Source organism: Homarus americanus, unplaced genomic scaffold (genome assembly GCF_018991925.1).
Source record: "Homarus americanus isolate GMGI-L3 unplaced genomic scaffold, GMGI_Hamer_2.0 scaffold32929, whole genome shotgun sequence".
Taxonomy (NCBI): domain Eukaryota; kingdom Metazoa; phylum Arthropoda; class Malacostraca; order Decapoda; family Nephropidae; genus Homarus; species Homarus americanus.
The window spans coordinates 1536937-1560295 of record NW_024737097.1 but is presented as its reverse complement, the minus strand read 5'-3'; the positions used below and the strand labels follow the sequence as shown (position 1 = coordinate 1560295).

At 40.7% G+C, this 23359-nt stretch overlaps 1 protein-coding gene across 8 annotated transcripts in view; it reads left to right on the top strand.

The window, feature by feature from the left end:
• LOC121873155 (ataxin-10-like) overlaps positions 1-23359 on the top strand; it is a 95468-nt gene that overhangs the window by 49346 nt on the left and 22763 nt on the right. For all 8 annotated transcript variants that reach the window (XM_042376476.1, XM_042376472.1, XM_042376477.1 and 5 more), the window contains 3 exons: positions 15894-15953; positions 16149-16248; positions 18372-18562. In XM_042376476.1, coding sequence (XP_042232410.1) covers positions 15894-15953; positions 16149-16248; positions 18372-18562 — 351 coding nt within the window. The remainder of the gene's footprint in view (positions 1-15893; positions 15954-16148; positions 16249-18371; positions 18563-23359) is intronic.

Sequence of the window (23359 nt, the reverse complement as noted above, 5' to 3'; positions counted from 1 at the left end):
GCCCAAAGGCTGAAAATATACATTGGACAAAAATGACTTATTACAATAATATTACATACAAAGACATGGGGTGGGTGGGTCCTTAACAAAACCTTTCATTACTGAAAAAAGAAGGAACATGAATTGAACATACAAATTATTATAGTTTACAGTTGATGGCCCGGGCCTGGACTGGTCATGGGGACACCAGGTGGTGAGGTGTTCACGTGGTGTAGTAACTCGTCCGCGGGTGCTGATATGAAGGACCTCATGTGGTCATGGAAACACTGGGTGGTGTGGGGTGGTGTCACAGTTCCTTACCCTGCTGGGTGGTGTTGTGTTATCTCCTAGTCAGGTGTGAAGCCGACCCACTGTTGTTCCCATGGTGGACTGATCAGCATCTCCTTGTCAGAAAATGGTGGTCGGTTCCCAGGGGTGCTTATCTCAGTGGTGGGTCACGGCTCTCACTGGTACTGTCTAGTGCTGAATTCACTGGCTTAAACACTGTTCATAACTGTTCAACACTGATCCCACTTTTGATTATGTTTATATCCCGGTGATGAGGATGGGTCGGGGAGAGGGACTTGGGGAATGGGGCCGAACATTGGCCAAGGGGGGGCCACTGCTCACAGGAGCAGTGCCTGAATAGATCTTGACCATGTGTGTGTGTGTGTGTGTTTTATCAACTGTTTATTAATAAAGTTGCAGCCGGTGGCTGAAAATATACAAACGTACATGTGATTTAGACATAATGAAATACGTTCAATACATTTACAGGGTTGTACAGTTCATAAATCAGGAGCTGTTTTTTATTTTAACAATAGATGGGATAGTGCTATTCTTATATATCTATCAGTGCAGGCTCTTATGGGCTGAATTTTGTTGTAGTGGCGGACAGCACGAGGTGGGCGGGGGACTGCAGGTGTCAGAAGGTGGCGATGACGAGGATGGTGCAGTAGTCTACTGTCAAACCCTACTAGTGCGTGGTGGTGGAGGTCACTGAGGGATGGCATTTCCAGGGTAGAGAGAGCGTTGTTGTAGCTGGAGTAGTCTGCGCCAAGCATGATTCTGCAGGCCCTCTTCTGTACCTTCTTTAGCTGGGTAGAGTTGAGAGAAGATGACCAGGCTGGTGACGCATACGTTAATTTGGGGGGAATAAATGCATTGTAGATAGTCCTCAGCTCTGGTGTGGGTGCCCCAAGTGACATGAGTTGTTGTAGCATGTGGAGTCGGTATGAGGCTGCCTTGATTGTGTTGTTTACATGGGCCTTCCAGTCCAGTTTGTGTTCTATAGTTACACCCACGAGTTTGGCAGACTACACTAACTGGAGAGGATGGGCACCTCCTGTAACTGCTGGAGCTTGCACTGGAGTGGTGGCAGTATTGATGTGCATGACTACGATTTTGATGTGATTGATGGTGACCTTGTTCTCCGTAATCCATGCCTGTATCCTGTCCAGGGTGCCTTGTAGTGATGAGTAGTCCAGTGAGGTGTTGTCCACTGTAACCCCCACAGTGCAGTCATCCACGTACTTCCACCTGTGAGGAGTGTCCGATAGAGCGTCGTTGATCAGGATGAGGAAGCACAGTGGTCCCATCTTGGTTCCCTGGGAACACCGCAGGTGAGGTGTTGGAATGTGGAGACAGAACCGTGATACCTCACTGCCTGACGACACTCACTCAGGCAATCAGTGAGCCATGAGACCAGTTTGGAGGGCAGCCCTAGTGCAATGGCCTTGTTAATAACAGTACAGTGATCAACAATGTCAAAAACCTTCCTGAAGTCAACAAGGGCAACGGCCAGTGATGTCTTACATTTTCCAGGTTTTTGTGCAGAAAATCCAGGAAACTAACTAAGCAGTGTGATGTAGAGGAGGTCCTCATATTGCCAAATTGCTATGGATCAATTGACTGATAAATACTAGCAAATGCCCATTCAAAAACAAAGTCATCACAGAGTAGACTGGGTATGGGAGTAATGGCAACTGGCCCGAGGTCACTTGGGGACTGTGGGGTGGGGACCTTGGGAATAGGGGTGACAAATGCGGTTTTCCATTCATTAGGGCATTTGCTTTGTCTGAAGGATGCATTAATAATGGAACAGAGGGGAGGGTGGCAAGTTCGACTGCAAACTCCTTGTAAATTTTGATCGGGGGGTCAATTGGGGTTGTAGAGCATTTTGATTTAAATTTCAGGAGTTTGTTGGCAATTTCAAATGGTTGACCGTAAGTGAGAGTATTTCGTATTTCAACCTTCATATTTACCTTTAATATAATTGCTCTATTTCTATTATGGATGAAATAAAGTTTTTCTCAGTAGTTTTATTTAAACACCTTTTGTTATTGATGTTTTAAGTGTGTGTGTGATCAAGTGTGTGAAACCATGCAGTAGGTAAAACGAAGTCAATGTAATCTGATAAAATTGCCCTTTATTGACATACAATATAAAAATATCTTAAAAGAAAACAATACTATTTTATTTACAGTAAAAGTGAAACTCTAAACATACCTTATCTAAAAACCTTCAAAGTCCAGTTCATGGCTAGCAGACAAATGTAGGTCGTCATAATGGTCCAACTCTGAATCACTGGCTTCGTCTTTGTGTTCGTTGTTGCTGTCCTCTCCGTCTGAACATCTCCACAACGTATCGTCTTCTTCACCATCCATCTTGTTAGATATACCACATTTCTTGAAAGACTTTGTGATAACTTCTACTCGAATGGCATCCCGAGATTTGACAACGAATTCGCACAGTGCATCAAGTGGTGGAGTGAGTATATTCCCGCCCTTTGTGTACGACTTGTCTCCCTCTACCATCCACTTGTTCCACTCTGCACGAACATTTTCTTGAAATGGCTTGTTAATCCTGACATCTAAAGGTTGCAGAATAGATGTTAAACCTCCTGGTATAACAGCTTGTTTGGTGTTGAGGTGGTTTAAGCACTTCTTGATATCCTTGGTCGAGTGTGGGCTAAACCGGTCCCACACTAACAGGCTATTCTCTTTGTGCAGTTCACCATGCCTCTTATTCCACACATTTTCAATCCACAATTTCACTCCTTCTTCATCCATCCATCCACTCTCTTGGACATGAACAAAAACACTTGGGGGGGAATATTAATTTAGGCGTGGTTTTCCCGTTTGAATATTACCATAGGCTTCAGTTTTGTACCGTAACTCATGCAACTCAACACCACAGTGAATTTTGTTTTCTCGTGTCCTGTACTTTTCATCATGGTGGTTTTTGCTCCCTTAGAATCGACTGTTTTATTGCTCAGCATATCGAAAAATAGAGGGGGTCTCGTCCATATTGGCAATTTGACACAGCGGAAAGTTGTGTGTCTTCCGTAAATCGATAATATACCGTTGAAAAGCGGTGACTTTGTGTTCGAGGTCAGCTGGAAGTTTTTGAGCTATTTTGGTCTTCTGCCGCAACACCAAATCATGTCTTCTCATAAACCTAGAACACCAATTTGGGGTAGCCTTGAAATTTTGACTCGAGTCTGGATTTGCTCTTGCCCACTTGATACTTTCCATGCAGATGTTATTTCTTGTTATTGCGATTCCATTCTGTCAGTGTTCTCGGTTCCACTCGTTCACATATTCTTCTATTTCTGGCCACTGAGCTTTGCTATGTCTTAAGGCACATTTTTTCTTTGCCATTTTATTTATTGTATCTTCGTTCTTCTTCCAATCCCTCACAAATTTTTCACTAATTCCATAATCCCTTGCTGCTGCACAGTTATTGGTAGAGTTGGCACACGCAATAACCTTCAGCTTGAAACGAGCTTCATACTCTGTTCGTTTGGCAGGAGGGGCCATGGCTGTCAGCTGTCTGGTCAGTGGCTATGTGGACTGTGGTGGTATGAGCAGGAAGTCAACTGAGTTCAGTGTTGTTGTGATTGTTGGGCCAGTCACTAATGACGTTATGTGTGACGTCATGCATAGAGTGGCTTGTTTGACTGTTTACCTGTTATGTAAGTGTTTTGATGGTTGACTTGGTCCTTCACAACACTTGACTGCTGCTGGAGTTGGGGAGTCAACTTATATGCCGCCATATACGGTCAAAGGAAATGTGGGAGACTGACGGTTAAGACCACAGAGATCTTTTACCTCAGAGTACCACTGACCGATGCCGATCTCCTTGAGGCCATGCACTTTCTTGGGATAATAAGACTTCGTGGCTGACTTGATTTCCCTGATGACCTGGTTACGTAGACTTTTGTACAGGCGGTTGTTGGTTTAGTATGCCTTGTTGCGCTGCTCAATTAGTCTTTTGATACGGGGTGTAATCCACGAGACATCATCGGGGTGGATCCTCAGTGTCTTGGCTGGAAAGAAGTGGTGGTAGGCTTTGGTGATAGTGTCCAGGTAATTATCCAACTTGTTCTGCACATCGTCTATCGTGATCACTTCAGTCCAGGGATACCGGGTCACCCATTGTCCGAAACGCCGCATGGCAGAGTCAGGGGTAGGTTGGTAAGTCCTGGTGACAACTGGCGGTCGTGAGATGGTAGGTGTAGGTGACCACAGTAGAGACAGGTGGGTGCTCCGCCCCATGGGGGGCAGCGGCTGGGGGGAAGGTAGTGGTTGCTGAGGTCAGTCATGATGAGGTCCAGGGTGGCATTCCCATGTGTAGGAAAGTCAACTATTTGTGCAAGGTGGAGGTGTTGGGTGATGTTGCTGATGTCTAACTCATTAAAGTCACCTCATATCACTAGCTTAGCACATGGAAATCTGGATCTCAGGGAGTCAGCAGTGACTATTATATGAGTAATTAGTGCATTGGCGGTAGGTGAGCGCGGGGGGTGATAAGCCACACAAGCAATGAGGGAGACAAGCTGGCGGGGGTGGGAGGTGGGAGTGACCTTAACCCACAAAATTTCTACATCCTCAGGTACATTAACACCTAGGTGTGATGGTTTAAGGTCACAGCGGCAGTAAGCAACTACACCACCACATACTCTGTCTTTCCTAAGGTGGTGAAATAACTCATAGTTTTCTATGGCACAGATCTCAGGAACAATTTGCCATGCCTCGGTAATCGCCACAATACCTGCACCAACTGACTTCACTGTAACACTGACCTCCTCCACCTTGTTGCATAAAGATGTAACATTGGACAGCAATAGGGATGGTAGGCTGTACCATACTTGCGGCACTTCATAGCGAGCACACTGTCTTTCTGGCACTGGCTTGACTTTCTTATGCTTGCTCGACATGATGATAGGGATTCGTCTGGAAATGCGGCGACCCCATCTGCAGCTGCGGTTGTGAAAGATTCTCAGCGCTTTTAGTAGAGTGATGGTGTGGCATGGAGGATAGCCAGCACCAGTCATAAGAACATAAGAATGGAGGAAACTGCAGCGGGTTTGGCTAGGCTCATACTGGCAGCTCCTGCTACACTCCAACCCCTATTGCTCATATAAGCATCCAACCTATGTTTGAAGCTATTCAAAGCATATTCGAGTTAATGATGATATTTAGTAACTTGTTCCATTCATCCACTACTCTGTTTCCAAACCAGTGTTTACCTATTTCACGCCTAAATCTAAATTTGTCTAATTTAAAACCATTGTTATGAGTTCGCTCCTGGTTGGATAATTTGAGTACCTTTGTAATGTCCCTTTTGTTTAGCCCTGCCTTCCACTTATACACCTCTATCAGGTCGCCCCTCGCTCTACGTCTCTCAAGGGAGTGCAAATTAAGATGCTTTAACCTGTCTCTATACTCATGGTTTCTAATGCCCGGGATTAGTCTTGTCATTCTCCTCTGAATTCTTTCCAAGGATTCTATATCCATTCTGTAATACAGTGACCAGAACTGAACTGCGTAATCCAGGTGTGGTCTCACAAGAGCAAGATACAGTTTTAGGATGACCTCGCTAGTCTTGTAACTAACACTCCTTTGTATGAACCCAAGTACTTTATTAGCCTTGTTACGAGCAAAAACACATTGTTTACTTGGCTTAAGGTTCCTACTTATCATTACTCCTAAATCTCTCTCGCAGTCGGATTTCTCTATGGCATCGTTGTTCATCTGGTATCTGGTTTCCCTGTTTACATCTCCTATACTGAGTACTTTACATTTGTCCACGTTGAATTTCATCTGCCATTTTTCAGACCATTCGAAAAATTTGTTTAGATCTTCCTGTAGTTTTGCGGAGTCCTCGTCAGATTTAATAACACGCCCTATTTTAGTGTCATCAGCAAATTTACTTATGTTGCTGTCTATGCCGATATCTATGTCGTTTATGTATATAATAAATAATAATGGTCCAAGTATTGAGCCTTGGGGAACTCCACTAGTGACGTTGCTCCAATGCGATTTAGTGCCGTTTATGCTCACTCGCTGTTTCCTGTCCCGTAACCACGCCCTAATCCATTTAAGGATATTACCTCTGATGCCATGTGCTTCTACCTTTCTAATTAGTCTTTTGTGGGGACTCTGTCGAAGGCTTTACTAAAGTCGAGATATACCACATCTTATTTTGCCCCTCGTCCACCGATTCGAAAACTGATGAAAAGAATGTTAATAGATTAGTTAGACATGAACGTCCGCTTGTGAAGCCATGCTGGGAATCATTGATCAATAGGTGCTTCTCCAGGTGATTTCGAATAGAGTTTGAAGTGATTGCTTCCAGTAATTTGCCTACTATTGATGTTAGACTGATTGGGCGGTAGTTAGAGGATAGTGATCTATCCCCCTTCTTGAAAATCGGTATTACATTCACTATCCTCCAGGATTCTGGTACTACACCTGTTTTTAAGGACATGTTAAACAACTTTGCTAAGGGCATACTAAGCTCTTCCTTACATTCCTTTAATACTCTGGCAAATATCTCATCGGGACCAGGTGACTTATTAGGCATTAGTTTGTCTATTTGCTTACTAACATTGTTACTAGTCACTACTATCTCGCTTAATATGTTTTCTTCACTATCTCTGAATAAAGTCGGTGCCCCGGGTATCATGTTTAAATTTTCGTTGGTGAAAACTGTTGAAAAATATTTATTCAAATTATTGCTCATTTCTCTGTCGTTGTCAGTGAGCTCGCCGGTGTCTGACCGTATTGATCCAATGTTTTCTCGTGTTTTAGTTTGATACATTTGGTAGAATCTTTTGGGGTTTGTCTTCGCCTCCCTTGCTATCCTTACCTCATTATTCCTCTTGGCTTTCCTTATCTCGGTTTTAACCCTACTCGCCAATACCCTATAATAATCCCGGAGGTGAATCTCGCCACGATTTATCCTTCTACCTGTAGCCTTCCTTTGGCCAATGACGTTCTTTAAATAATTATTTATCCATTTAGGGTCATTGTTGTCTGATCTGAGTTTTTTGTATGGTATGTTCTGCCTTTGTGCATTAAGTAACTCACTATTTAAATTGTCGTGGAACTCGGCAATCTCAGATCTCGTTATCAGGTCGGTGTCATCTGTCAGGTTCACGGCCAAGCGCGACACCCCCTCTCTCAGCTGCCTCTTTAAACTGTCAAAGTTTGCCCTTCTGAAATCTGGTACTTTAGTGGAATTTTCCTTACGTCTGCCCTGAAAATCTAACTGGAATCTAATTTCTTTGTGATCGCTGTTTGCAAGTTCGTTCCCTACCTCGACATTGCTAATGAGGTTTTCTCTGTTTGACAGAACTAAATCGAGTATATTATTACCCCGGGTGGGTTCGGTTATATGTTGACTTAGAAAACAGTCCTGGATCGTCTCGAGAAAATCCTCTGATTCTGAGTTACCTGTAAGGTCAGTCCAATCTATTTGGCCAAGGTTAAAGTCGCCTACTATACAAACTTTGTTGTGTATGGAAGCCCTGCGCATTTCATCCCAGATAAGTCGCTCATTGACTCTATCAAGATTGGGAGGTCTATATATTACTCCTGTGATTGATTTTTCCCTACCGTCGATTAATTCTATCCAAATTGTTTCTGTATTCCACTCAGTTTTTATTTCCTTATTTATTTTACACTTCAGATTATCCCTAACATAGATTGCTACTCCGCCTCCTTTCCTGGTCAGCCTATCGGTATGGAACAGTTTGTAACCCGCAATTTGGTATTCGACCGGTAACTCACGTGTGTCTAGGTTGATCCATGTTTCAGTGAATGCTATTATATCGATTTTTTCGGTACATACCAAGGCCCTAATCTCATCCATTTTGTTTCTCATACTTCTACTGTTCGCGTAGTATACATTTAAGTTAGTCGTGTTCTGAGTCCTCCCCTTACCACGTTTAGTTTTAAACTCCCTGTCTAATTTAGTTTTGTCATCATTCCTAACACTATTTCCCTGTAATCTTTCACTTTGTTTACCCGCTCCCACTGCAGTCTCCTCCAGCCCCATGCTCATATGTTCTCCTAGCAGTTTAAAGACTTCGATATCTTTTGAACTGCCCCCTCTAGAGCCCCAGCCAGGGTTGCTACTCCATCCCTAGACAGGTGCACCCCATCCCTAGCATAAAGGTCCCTTCTGCCATAGAAGTTGTCCCAGTTGTCAATGAATGGGACTGATATTGACTTGCAATATCTGTCAAGACGGTCGTTGACACCAACTGCCCTTGACAACCATTCACTGCCAACTCTCCTTCTAGGCAGGACACCGCATATGATAGGGATCCCTCCCTTAGTCCTAATACGATCTATAGCTGCCTTGAACTTATCAAGAAGCTCCTCGCTCCTACACCGGCCAATATCATTGCCTCCTGCACTGAGGCAGATAATGGGTTTGTTCCCATTACCAGACAAGATATTGTCCATCCTGTCAATTATATCCCCCACCCCAGCTCCTGGCAAACACACCCTCATTCTATTTATGTTTTTACCACAAAAGGCCCTTTCCAAGTACCTTACCTGTGAGTTACCAACAATTAAAGTTTTTATACCTTCCTTGTCAGCCCTGTCCCTGACTGTACTAACGTCCAATTCTTCTATCAAGGGACTGAACGAGTTGGTACACTTAGCTGCTGATGTCGTTGTTGACGTATCCTTGGTGTGTTTCTTCATCACCAGTTTGGTCATCCCTCTCCTTACAACCTTCCACTCGCTTGAATTTTCGTCAGACACTGGCTTTCTCTGTCCCGCCTCCCCCTTCAATCTCGCCATCTCTTCTTTTAATTTCAGGTTCTCCAACGTGGCCCTCTCTATTTCTTCCTTGGCCCTCTCCAGTTCTTCCATGGCCCATTCCAGCTTGGCCAACAAACTCGCAGACCCCAGACCACACATAACGCTGGCCATATCTGATAATTATCCCTCTGGAGCTAACCCTGCCGTGACCTTTCCCCTAGTGAGGTCAGAACACAACTTCTGCCGGAACAGGTCGGTGCGACGGTATCGTGACACTGGGACGCACATATTCACAAGTCTAGCACTCACAGTCGCTGACACCTTGAAAATATGCATTGTCTTTCCGTAAAAGTACTGAACTGCCTTAAATTAGCTATAGGTCGACGTGATGACATTGGCTGCTGCGGAGTGCCAGGGGACACGTCCTCACTCAGTGAGGTCGCCACACTGTGTGTGTGTGTGTGTGTAAAATAAGTTATATTTATACTCAAATTAATCCCTATGTTACATTAACATTTTATAAGCGATAATCTATCCTCAAAAGGCGGGGGGGGAGGTAAATGTGACCGCGACACCCCCTCCCCTAAAGGGTCGCCTCACTGTTTGTCTACTATACTGACTCATTCATGGTACAATAATGTTTACAGTTGTACCCCGATTTACGCGGTCAATTGATCCCACAGGGTACCGCGTTAAGTGTAATCCGTGTAAATGGAACAACAGAACATAAGGGATTAATTCCAATAGAGACTGGCCCGACCCCCAAACTCCACTTTTTGACGACACACAACTATGTTGTAGTAAAAATTTTATCTTAACTTTATGATGGTATGAACAAACAAGTAATATAGAAGAGGTTAGGTTAGGAAAAATAAAGGTTAAGTTAGGAAAAATAAAGGTTAGGTTAGAAAAACTAAAAGTTAGGTGTAACACTTACTTTAGAAGAAGAGATGGGTCGGCATACGGGGATGGAGGCTGGTTCCGAGGCAGAGGGCAGATTACTGGCCCTCAGGTGAATCGCCATTACTAGGTGCATTACTATCAGTTACAGTTGTCAGGGCTTCCCTGACAAATCCCTCAAAGTCACCTTCACTGTCACTATCACTGGCTCTGGCTGGCTGTGGTGGGTTGCGGGCGAAGAACTCGGTAATGCTTTTTTGACGGCTAGTGTTGATGTTGTCTTGATACACCTTGATGTACGGCTCCATAGCCTGCACCAGCCGGGTATGGAAGACTTCATAGCGGTCATCGTCATTGTCGTTGGAAAGGAAGAGCTTCAATTTCTCTGCACACTCGATGGCACCCTTAATATGACTATGCGTTAACTTGTGTTCTTCGGAGAATAAACCACCATCTTCCTCTTCACTGACGTGATCATCTTCCAACATCTCGTCTGCAGTCATTTCAGGATCTCTGATCACCTCCATGATGTCTTCGTTGGTGGTCTCGGAGAAGCCTTCAGCTGTAATACTGTGAGCAGCTTCTCTGGCAAGGTCCACTGCTACTGCAACAGTCTGAACCTCACCAGTCACAGGTTGACTCCTCTTCTCACCTGGTATGCCATGCAACACATGCCTCCATGCGTGACGAATCGTAGCAATAGACAGCTGACCCCATGCCTCCACCAAGAAGTCTACAGCTTGTTTGACGTTAAACTTCTTCCAAAACTGTTTGACGAGAACTTCTTGAATCGCCACCTCTTGTTCTTTGTCCTCGTCGCTTTTACTCTCGCTGTCGGTGTCATCCATCTTACGCAACTCATCCTTGGTGTTGGTAGAGTCGTTCAGGAGCTTGAACTTCTTTGCAGAGTACGCAGCTTTCACATTGCAGATCAACTCCTGGTCCATGGGCTGGATTAATGACGTAGTGTTGGGAGGAAGGAAGACCACTTTTACGTTGGGGTGACGATCCATAAGTAGGGGCGAGTGTCCTGGTGCGTTGTCAAGGAGAAACAAAATGTTGAATGGAACATTCTGTTGCTCGCAGAATTTCTTGACGTCTGGAACGAAACAGTCGTCAAACCAGGAGAGGGACAGAGCAGAGAACATCCACGCCTTATGTGCGGTTAGCCAGTGGACATTAAGCTTGTTCGTGTCCATATTCTTGTAGGCGTGCGGCTTGCGGGCTGTGTGAATCACCGATAACTTTGGTTTACAGGTACCGGAGGCATTGGTGGTAAAGAGGACGGTGATGCGCTCCTTCTGCAACTTCCGACCCCGAACCTTGCTGGCAGACTGGACAACGAAGGTCTTGGTAGGCAGCTTTTTCCAAAAAAGGCCGGATTCGTCCATGTTGAACACCTGGTCGTCAGTGAACTGCCCTTCCTCCATAACCTCACGTAAGAACGGAGGAAAATCTCTAGCCGCCACACGGTCAGCACTCGCTTCCTCACCACCAATGTTGATGTTGGTGATTTTGTTCCTCTTCTTAAACCTATGCAGCCAACCAGAGGAAGCATTGAAGGGTTTGGGCTCTGCAATTCCCATCTTACGTGACACTGCTGCGTACAGTTCACGTGCGTACTCTTGAACGGATCGCGTGTCCACCTCCATGTTGCGTCGCGCCTGACGAATCAAGTAACTCACCAGCATATTTTCCACCTTTAGCAGCACCTTGTTCTGGGAATACTTCATCATTGAAGCACCTGCAGACTTTGTGATTGTCATGTGCTCTTTGATCTTGGCTGCATCCTTCTTAATAGTACGAATCGTAGATTCGTTCACTCCATGGTGGCGCGCGAGATCAGCTTGTCGTGTTCCTTTCTCCAAATCTTGAACGATCTGGTATTTCACTTCGTAGCTTAAGGACCGTCGTGTCTTCTTTGGCTTAGGGCGGCTGGGTCCAGGTTAGGAAAGGTTTCTCTCTGGTGGCGGTGGTGGTCCGGCGGAAGCCATTTCACAGAACAGTGGATGCACGTATACACGGTGTGGCCTGGAAGGATGAAGCTGCCGCGGCTAGGTCAAGCGTCATCTTTCCTCCCTCCCTCCCTCCCTCCCTCCCCGGGTGGACACGTCATATTACTTTAAACCAATTACAGCTAGCAGCAGAGGGGGGTAGGGATGCATGGCCAATCACAGTCTGATATGTCATATGACGTCAGTGATAACGCAACAGAGACATGCACTGCGCAACCTTACCGTGCGGCTTGCCGAGGCGGAGGAGGGAGCAGGCGGGTGGGGCGAATCTAAAAATAGCGTCGAGCCGGACACTCTGCGCGTATATGGGTAGATGAACCGCGTTAAGTGAAAGTTAGGTTCTGGCGAGGCACCGCGTTTATGAGAAATCGCGTTAAGTGAAACCGCGTAAAGCGGGGTACAACTGTATATGTATGTATATGTATGTGTATATATATATATATATATATATATATATATATATATATATATATATATATATATATATATATATATATATATATATATATATATATATATATATATATATATATAGTAAAACCTCGATTAACCGACCACATATGGGGGGGGAAGAGGCCGACGGAGAATCCAAAAGGACGGTTAATAGTACATGAAGTCTACGGAAATAAAACATACATTTTCAAAGTACCTTTCTCTAACCTACCTCATTTAAGTCCCTCTATTCATTTTTGTTCATTTGCCATTCATATTTCAATAGAATTTGCTTTAAAACATTAACCACTTTAGTAAATAAATATGAACCAGCACAGAAACCGTGAATAAAAAATGGAAAAGTCAAAGAACATATGTCATCACAAAAATTGTGACCAAGTCCCAGGTTGCTCATCTGACTTTCTGCCTCATTTACACACAATTGCAGGGTCTCAATTGTTTCTCTTACTATTGACAACACAACATACATACAGGTACATTGTTTCTCACTCTTGATTTTTTTTTCATTTTTGCATTTCTTTATGGTTCTTTATTACTATTATTATTAGCATTATCATTATTAATATTATTACATTATCGCCCCCCAGGCCCCGATGTGGGTCAGTGACCTGTGCCCGGGTGGGCTAATCCCCGCATTTTTTTTTTTCAGGGGTTCGGGATTGACGGTTAATCCGAAAGTCGGTTAATCGAGGCTTTTACTGTACCTCATAGGTAAAAAAATAATGTCATTCAAGACATATTAAGGTCATAAGACCAACTAATCCCCCACCCAACACTGGGTGACAGGTCAGGTTAGTAACGTGACCCAATAATCTCCCACCCAACCTTCATCACAAGTGTTAGACATGATTAGTTATGTATTACAGTCAGTTGAGTGAAGTGTGTAACAGAGATGTGACCAATCGCCCAAGCGATTAACGAGCTGATCAGTGGTGAAGAGGGTAAAAGTAACAGCCCTTTTCACACCTGTATCATATAGAGCTTTTGTTTTTTAAATATATTTATTTAACCAAACTTAAGATAAAGTATTCAGGATTATTTTGATAAAAAAAAGGGTGTCTAATGAAAGTAGAACTGATTTTACTGACTCCGGTATCAACATTTTTTACATTTTTTTATAAAAGAATGGAATTCCCATCACTACAGTGATCCCTCGGTTAACGGTTGACGAGATTTCGGTTAACGAATTACCTTCCATAAGATTCTTAACTTCGGTTAACGAGTAATCCCTCGATTAACAGTTTTTAACCTCCACATGTTTTCGCTTGCATTGGCTGTCCACCAGCTGTAGTATTAGTCCGCCAATACAGAAATCGGTTCTAGGGCTTAAATTCTTTACTATTTTAGTAAATATCAAGAAGTTTGTACTATTCAATAATTTTAAAAGTTTCATATTAAATTTTTTAGTCATTTTAACAATTGAAGTATAGGAAGCTAGTGTTTTGCGCGCCAAACTGCCTGTCAACACACCATACAGGCGTCAGTCTCTGTGTCTTTTCAGTGGAGGTAACATCTTGCTTGTGACTCTCTTCAACTAAACACTATTTTTGTGTGTTTCCAAGCAAATTATTGGTCAATTTGAAATTTATTTTACATATTGACACTATATAATGCAGTGCAGTGTTGATTTAAAGAAAATAATCTTGAATTACACCAAGAGAACTAAAATTTTATGGGTGAAATGGCACCATGGGGTGACTTCTCTTCCACCCCAATGCCTTCTCTTTCACCCCAATGCCTTCTCCTCTCCCTTCTCCTCCACCCCCATTCTAATTCCCATCATCATCCAGGAGCCTTCTACATACACACCTCAAAGTAAGTGTACTTTACTACCTTTTTTGTTGGTTTTAGGCAATTTTCGGTGAGTTGGAACCAATTACCCAAAAACCCATTGAAACAATGGTTTCGGTTAACTAGTTTTTTGATTAACGAGCAACCTTCTGAAATGAATTGTGCTCGTTAACCGAGGGACCACTGTATATCATATAGAAATATTTCGTTTAAGGATATCTTATTGGAAACATTTCGTAGAGAATTTATTAAGGATCATTATGGTATAAAATTCATCTCCCCATCACAATTAGCCAAGCTTGAGTGAGGGGGGGGAACTGACTGCCCACCTCAGCCCCCAAAAAGGTTGACTCCCACACTCTTCAGCCAAACATTACACACCATCACACACACTCCAACAACCAGCCACACACACACACCCTCCCCACACGCACTCCAACACCACTCACATACCCCAAACAAGGGAATTAAGACAGCAGACATAAGGAGTGAGGGTCTTATTGTGTGACAAATTTGCATGTGTGACGAGTTAAATATCAGCTGTTGAGGAGTGCTTGGCAACACTCATTTCCACTCCATCTCTCTAATTTCCCACACCTTTCTACTTAATCACTCCATATTTTAAAATGTTATGTAATGTTGAATGGATACAACTTTGCTCATTTATACTTCTACTTATCACAAACTCCCTAAAAATACTTTAGGTTTCGAGTTTTTTCAAGACATCTTCAGGTCGTGAGACCCACTAATTCCCCACCCAAGAAAGGGTGATCTGATATTCCATCGGAATGTCTGTAATATGAGACCACTAATCCCCCACCCTACCTCCACCTGACATTGCCTCACTTCAGGTACACGAGACCCGCTAATCCCCCACAGCTCCATGGGAGTGGAAAATACCAGTCTTTGCTGTAACACACAATTTCATTCATGCCTATATCATACAGATTTTTAATTTTCAAATATATTTATTTTACCAAACTTTTAGATAAACTATTCTGGATTATTATAGTAAAGAAATGGAGTTTCTAACTTAATTAGAACTTCATTAATGGACTCCAGTAGTTTAAGCTCAAGGAAAATATCCCCAGCACCCAGAAACATTTTGGGGAAGTGGGCTAATGTCTGTGTGTGCAGGATGTCTAGTTTAGAAACTGAAACTTTTCCCAGTAACCGGAAAATATTCCGGGGATAAGGAATTTTTCCAGGTTTGAGAAATTCGTCTGATTAGCCGGAAATCTCTCATCCCCGGAAGTGCTCTGCACCAATTGTTCTGGCTTACGGGGATATCATTGTATTACATTACCATTACATAACATTTTAAAATATGGAGAGAGAAAGGAGAAAGGTGGGGGTAATGAGAGAGATGAGTGTTGCCAAGCACTCCTCTACAGCTGATCTTTAATTCACTACCACACATGCACACACTTGTGCATCAGTACGTATTTTATTGTGAATTTATAATATTCCAAGTCATGAACAGATCAACTTATGATCAGGGTCCAGGAACGTATTCCTGTTGTAAGTCGGGAGTGCCTGTATATTCCATACAGTTCTTTCGTGGCTGCAACTCTGAATTAGTCATTTTTATTACCCCAATTCACTGTTGTATAATGATTTTTAAAATCATTAGAGCAACAAATAAACTAAATTGCATGATGTATGTTCTGTAGTAAAATCTTTTTTCCAGAGTGAGGCAGACAAGATTTTATGCACCCATGCAGGTCAGCTTCAACAAGATGGTTCTCAGGTATTTAGTTGATACTTCATGGTAGTTTTATCCAAGACAAAGTTATTGGACTGATGAAAATAGTTACAAGTGTATTGCAGCTCTTGGTGTATCACAACCATTTTTTTTTTATAAAAGATACAACAGTCAAGAAGTTTAAAGGAAGACTGAGTGTATTTTGTAAATTAATGAAACCTAATTCTTTTACATTTTTAGGTGTTAGTGAGACTTGCAAATTTTGTGTGCACAGCTGCAGCATCTGATGCTTGGAGATACTTGCTTCAACAAGACTCCAGCCTTATCATCACAAGTTTGTGTAAGTACAGTGTCATCTCAATGTTTATACATAGCATCAGGGATGAAAGGTCATCAGCAAGTCATTAGGGACCAACTGGGAGAGACAATTTGGTTAAGCTTACATCAGCCAGCCTCTGAGTGCTCAGCTCCATTTATGTTGTCACGTATAGGATATAATGTTAGTAGCTGTTGGGAAATGTTCACATAAATCCTATGAATCTCTATATGCCCTTCTATTTTAAGCAAATTTTATACCTTTTGCTTTCTTACCATCATAACAAGTACAGGAGTATTAAAGTCGAAATTATGAATGGATAAGTGATCATAGTGTTTTTACAGCACCAGACATTGTAGACAAGTATGGTCTGCCAGGAACCCTTGTTATTATAATACAGGTTGTACCTCTCTAGTCCGGCATTCTGTGGTCCGGAAACTCCCGTGGTCCGGAACGATTTTAGTTTGTCCAATAGGTAGATAGGCAACTTTTTTTTTTTTTTTTTTTACTTATCTGAATTATTATTACAGGAGTATTAAATTTTTGCCCCTCAGGCCCCAATGTGGGTCAGTGACCTATGCCCGGGTGGGCTAATCCCCTTAAAAAAAGAAAAAAGCCGCGGGAAATTAAGGTTTGTTTACAACCGGCAGTTCGGTTGTTCTCTCTCTCTCTCTCTGCTTGTCTATACAGAGTACAACATTTAACCCTTCAATATATATGAGCAGTAAATAAGTGTTGCTTTCATATTCTTATGTAGAGTAATGACGATATGTTTTCACATGTGCTCACTTACATACGCGCAGTCTCACTTTTTTTTTACCATTAATGGTTAGCTACTTACAGTATATTGTTACATTTATTAACATTAAATAACATTACAGGTACTTCAAACAACCATATTATTTTTTTACATGAATTTTACTACAGCTAAAATCAGGGTCTTATTTTCTTCAGTTTTATATGTCGAACCAATCAGTCACTGGTTTCGTAAGCTTTAACATAAACAATGCCGGCAGCCGTCTCGTCTCCTCTAATATTCCACGTATTATTAATAAATTGTATTGTTAATTTTGCACACACAAACATTAATTCAATAAAAACAAATTCAGAAACATTAATTAAAATATATATGAACAGTAAATAAGTGCTGCTTTCATATTCTTATGTAAAGTAATGACGATATGTTTTCACGTGTGCGCATGCGCACTTACATACGCGATCTCTCTTTTTTCTTTACCATTATCGTTAGCTACTTCTATTGTTCCATTTATTAACATTAAATAACATTACTTAAAACAACCATATTAATTTTACTACAGCTACAACCAAGGTCTTATTTTCTTCTGTTTTATATGTAGAACCAGTCAGTCACTGGCTTTGTAATCAACGAAAACAATGCTGTGTCATTTCCTCGTGTGTTTTAATATTCTACGTATTATTAATGAATTTTATTGCTCATTTTGCACACACAAACATTAATTCAATAAAAAAAACATTCAGTAATAAACAATAATGAATCTTTTGTACATAAGAGAAATGACACTGTTTACACGATTATGCACATCGTCTGCACGTTGGCGGGCCGTTCAAACCCATCGAAATTCAAGTTTCCGCCGTCAAAATTTTTATTTATTTATTTTTTGTGTGTTCCAATAAAATACGTTAAGAATTAAAAACTCGCGAAATTTGAGAAGCTACTATACGACATTTAACCCTTCAATATGTCTTCAAAGAGACCATGATGCAGAGAAAGTGGTGCTAGTGCTTCCAAGCATAAGCACAAGTCACTATCTATCCAGGAAAAGGGTGAATTTCCATGGTCCGGCACCGGTCAGGTCCCGAGGTTGCCGGACTAGAGAGATACAACCTGTAGCCACATCTGTCCACATGGATTTAAGTTACTGAATTATTGATGACATTTGTTATTTTGCTTAGATCACTCATAAATGTTATTCTCAGTGCTTATACTTAATGATTTATGTGTAAAACCATATTGTTTTAAGTAGACAATAAGAATATAGCAGATATCAATAAAAATCATATCATAAAACTAGTCTTGTATATAGAACCCATGAAAAGTCTTGAACAACTGCAACAATTACCACCCATTTGTCTTATTCAAAAAATTTATGTTCAATATTTTGTAGATTTATTGCGGTGCATGACTGACATCGGAAAGATGGGTGGGAATGCCTTCACACCCCTGAACCAATTATCTGATCTCACTGATGAAGAACAAATGGCTACTGCTGAAACTCATCCTGCTTTTGGCTTCAAATGTGATCTCATTAGGCTAATTGCAAGCCTTGTGTACAGGCATAAAGACAATCAAGATCAGGTAAGACAAAAAAAAAGTATAATTTTCTATTAGTTTAATTGTTTCTTTAGAAATGATTAAAGTTCAGATTTTTTTTTTTCATAACCAACATCATCAAAGGTCATTATGGCTGAGCAAGGGTCAAGAGAGATAAATGATTTAAAAGCAATTAACTTAAGAATAACTAATGCTTATAAAATCAGATATTGAAGTGTTGTATTAGGGCTTCTTTTTCAAATAAGCCAAAAAGGATGACAATTGTAACCAGACATGCTCAGAAGTGTGCTGGATGTGTTCTGGATTTTATTTGTAATGGTTCCTATCGACAATAACAGATGTCATACAAGCTGGACCTCATGGAAAAATTTATAATGGAAAAGATCTCACTCTTAGCAGACTTTACCTCTGTGATTCCCATTAGTGGACAACATAAGATCTCACTCTTAACAGACTTTACCTTTGATGATTCCCATTAGTGGACAACATAAGATCTCGCTCTTATCAATCTTTACCCTTGATGATTCCCATTAGTGGACAACAAAAGATCTCGCTCTTATCAATCTTTACCCTTGATGATTCCCATTAGTGGACAACAAAAGATCTCGCTCTTATCAATCTTTACCCTTGATGATTCCCATTAGTGGACAACAAAAGATCTCGCTCTTATCAATCTTTACCCTTGATGATTCCCATTAGTGGACAACAAAAGATCTCGCTCTTATCAATCTTTACCCTTGATGATTCCCATTAGTGGACAACAAAAGATCTCGCTCTTATCAATCTTTACCCTTGATGATTCCCATTAGTGGACAACAAAAGATCTCGCTCTTATCAATCTTTACCCTTGATGATTCCCATTAGTGGACAACAAAAGATCTCGCTCTTATCAATCTTTACCCTTGATGATTCCCATTAGTGGACAACATAAGATCTCGCTCTTATCAATCTTTACCCTTGATGATTACCATTAGTGGACAACAAAAGATCTCGCTCTTATCAATCTTTACCCTTGATGATTCCCATTAGTGGACAACAAAAGATCTCGCTCTTATCAATCTTTACCCTTGATGATTCCCATTAGTGGACAACAAAGATCTCACTCTTATCAATCTTTACCCTTGATGATTCCCATTAGTGGACAACAAAATCAGATTGAGAATTTATCTATTAATGAGAAGGGTCTGCTAATGAAAGATTCAAATGTATCTTCCATGTGGCAATTGATAAAGATCATTCAATCTGTGAATGCAAAAACTGATTAAAGTTTGAAAACCCATTTTGAACAAATATCCAAGATCTCATTCTTCCCCACTTAAAGTTAAGCCCTATATGGGCAGGGAATGCCTATTTGGTTGAATTTCATAACAAATAAACCTCAGTTTTAAGGATTCCAAGATCTGGTTCCTTACTGGTCATTGAAGCAACTGAATTCTGATTTAACAAGGTAGATACTGTACATTGCCTGCAGCATAATTTTGTTGTTAGGATGATTAGTTTTTCCTGCCATTGTACACATATTGGGCAGTAGCAGATTCTTGCCAGGGTTACTTATTTATCTCTCTAGCCATTACATGGGAGGAAGGCTATTGAAGCAAAGTTGACACTAGACTGGTTGTATTAACATTTGAATAAAGTAGAAGTCCAAAAATCCGGACCACCTGAGAATCCGGACTTTTCGAAAACTCAAACTTTTTAAATTTAGCGGGTTTTTGTGTGTGCACGTGCATGCGTGAGCGCCACAGCTGCACAGTGACAACAAGCGACCACGCGGTCATCATTTTAAAACGAGCAATCAAACTGTGACAACGTATGCAATTTTGTGTCCTACTCTTTCCATTTACCATATACAGTCATGCGCCGGTTAACGTCCTAGATACGTTCTTGGAAACGTGACATTAACCGAAATGGACGTTGTCCGATCATCACATGTACTTTTTATTTATACTTACGTGTATGTGGACTACTACAGTATATACGTACATATACACTTTTACTCTTAAATCACTACTCTAATGTGATACAGGTGATTAATTTTTATCTCTTGTGCAAAATACATGACGTTTTACAAGGATTCCAGCAATGCTGGGCAGATGGGGGAGAGGGAGGGAGGGAAGGAGCGAGCGAGAGGGCGTGGGGGGAGGGGAGGTAGTACGTTTGACAGTTGGCACCAGCCCAAGGTCTAACGCGCTTCTCTCTTATAAAAAGCCAGTGACATGACCTGGGTGAATACATTTAACATTGTTGGGATTCTTGTAAGATACTGATTAATTTGAATATAAACATGCTATAATTCGCACTAGACATAACAATTTTAGTACCGTAATCAATTTAGTACATGTGCACTCCAGCTTTGCACTAAGGTCATTTATTTCTTTTACGTTTCTTTTAGTATGGTGTGTGCATGTAAATGGATGAAAATAAATGAAGAAATTGATGTAAATCTACCCAAAAATGCAGTTGAATAAATTTATATTATAAATGTACTACAGTGCTGTACACTAATGTACAACAATTTTTATCTCTTGAGTAAAATATATGACGTTTATATTCAAATTATTGGCTGTCTTGCAAGGATTCCAGCAATGCAAATTATAATCTCCTAACTTTAGTCTGAGATATTATATAAGATAAAAACTGTAAGCCTAAATAAACCCCCGGCTGAGCAGATTAGGGAGGGAGGGACGGAGCCAGTGAAGGGTGTGGGGGGGGGGGGTTCAGGTGATAAGTTTGAGCCGAAGGTCCCTGTGTGTTATTTAACAGTCCTACTAAGCATCTCTCATTTTAAAATGCCAGTGATATGACCTAGGAGAATATAATTAACATTGCTGGAATTCTTGTAAGATACTGATTTATATGACTATAAACATATAATTCGCACTAGACATAACAATTTTAGTACCGTAATCAAATTAGTACATGTGCACTCCAGCTTTGCACTAAGGTCATTTATTTCTTTTACGTTTCTTTTAGTATGGTGTGTGCATGTAAATGGATGAAAATAAATGAAGAAATTTATGTAAATCTACCCAAAAATACAGTTGAAAAACTTTTTATAAAATGTACTACAGTATTGTACACTAATGTACTACATTTTTTATATCTTGAGCAAAATATATGACGCTTATATTTAAATTAATCTCTGTCTTGCAAGGATTTCAGCAATGCAAATTATATTATCCTAACTTTAGTCTGAGATATTATATAAAATAAACATAAAGAAATCACCAATCTTTTGTCTGGGAACACAAGGAGAGACGGGGAAGAGGCAGGGGGTGACAGAATGTCTGGCGTTTGTTTATTTTTTTGAGATAAAGATATGACAGTTTAGGCGCTGAAGGCCTGCCTGTGTGTTTATTTATCATTTCATGAGTGACTAAGCTCTTCTATAAATTTGCCACCACCAAGACTTGGTGAATATAACACACATTGGAGGATTCTTGTAAGATAGTAATTATTTGAATACCACTTTATAAACAAAGCTATATTTCAATAGACTATAACAATTTTAATTACACGTAATCATTAAAAACATACGCAAAACAGGTTTGCATAGGTCATTGTTACTGTACAATATTGACTAAATTCACTGAAATACGTCATGCCACACAATCTATAAATCGCTTTATACTTGTTACTATTGCCGCACTAGGTCCCATTATTGATGTTTTTTCAATTTAAATTTCAATTGTTTATTCCTGTTTTTGCTGTCACGCCCCTCTACCATACCACACCAAACCAACTGGCCAGTGTCACAAGTATATACAGTACATTACAGTCATCCTTGTATAAAGCGTCCAATTGGGACTTAGATAATGAAATTACAGAACCTATAAGTTTATTCTATTGGTTTTAAGAACCCAACCAAGTTTCCACTTTAGAACCATTTATACCACTAAATATATATATAATGTTATGGTAAATATCATAACACACATAGGCATAGCTGGGTTTATTACAAAAGTGATGAAAAGTGCGCTTAATACTGTAGTCACAAAACAACTTCTTTTTATTTGGTACCGTCATCACAGAACGTTTCTCTCACATCAGGGCGCCTGAGTCCTCCGTTTCTCTCTTAATCTTAGAGTGCACCAGAGACTTCACTATACTTAGTAATGCTACAGAATTTGAAATTGCAACCCCAATTGCAATTGTTGAGAGCAACTAGATATGGCTGATTACAGCTAATGTGTTTAATGTCAATTTGTGGTGAAAATTTTATCCTCAATAGATGTGGGTTAACATTACACCTGAAGCAAATGTTTAAAAAATAGCCTAAGATAAAACATATTCCTTTAACATAATATCTGACCAGTATGGGAAGGATCATCGTCTCTCGATCAGAAATTAGGTAGGTAGTGGTCAGCAGGCGTCATGATTTTTATAGTTTGGGGAACCAGATATATGTGTTGTTAGGTGGGCATATATATATATATATATATATATATATATATATATATATATATATATATATATATATATATATACATATACATACATACATCCACCGATTCCTTGATCAATTCCCACAGGTCTCAAATGGCACGCGTAAATGAAATAACATAACATAGGATTAATTGAAAAAGAGACTGGACCGACTCAACTCCCTTTTCCTCTATTTTGCAGTAAAAACATGTCAATTTATGATGGTATACACACACACAAATTAATATTTAAAGAAATACGAAGCTGGTTATGTCCCTCAAAGAATGGACTCAACTCCCCCCCCCCACCCCACTCAAGCTACCTCCTCTCTCAAAAAATGTTTGAGGTGAAAACACTAGAATTTTAGAGTATATTAACAAATAATACACTAGACTA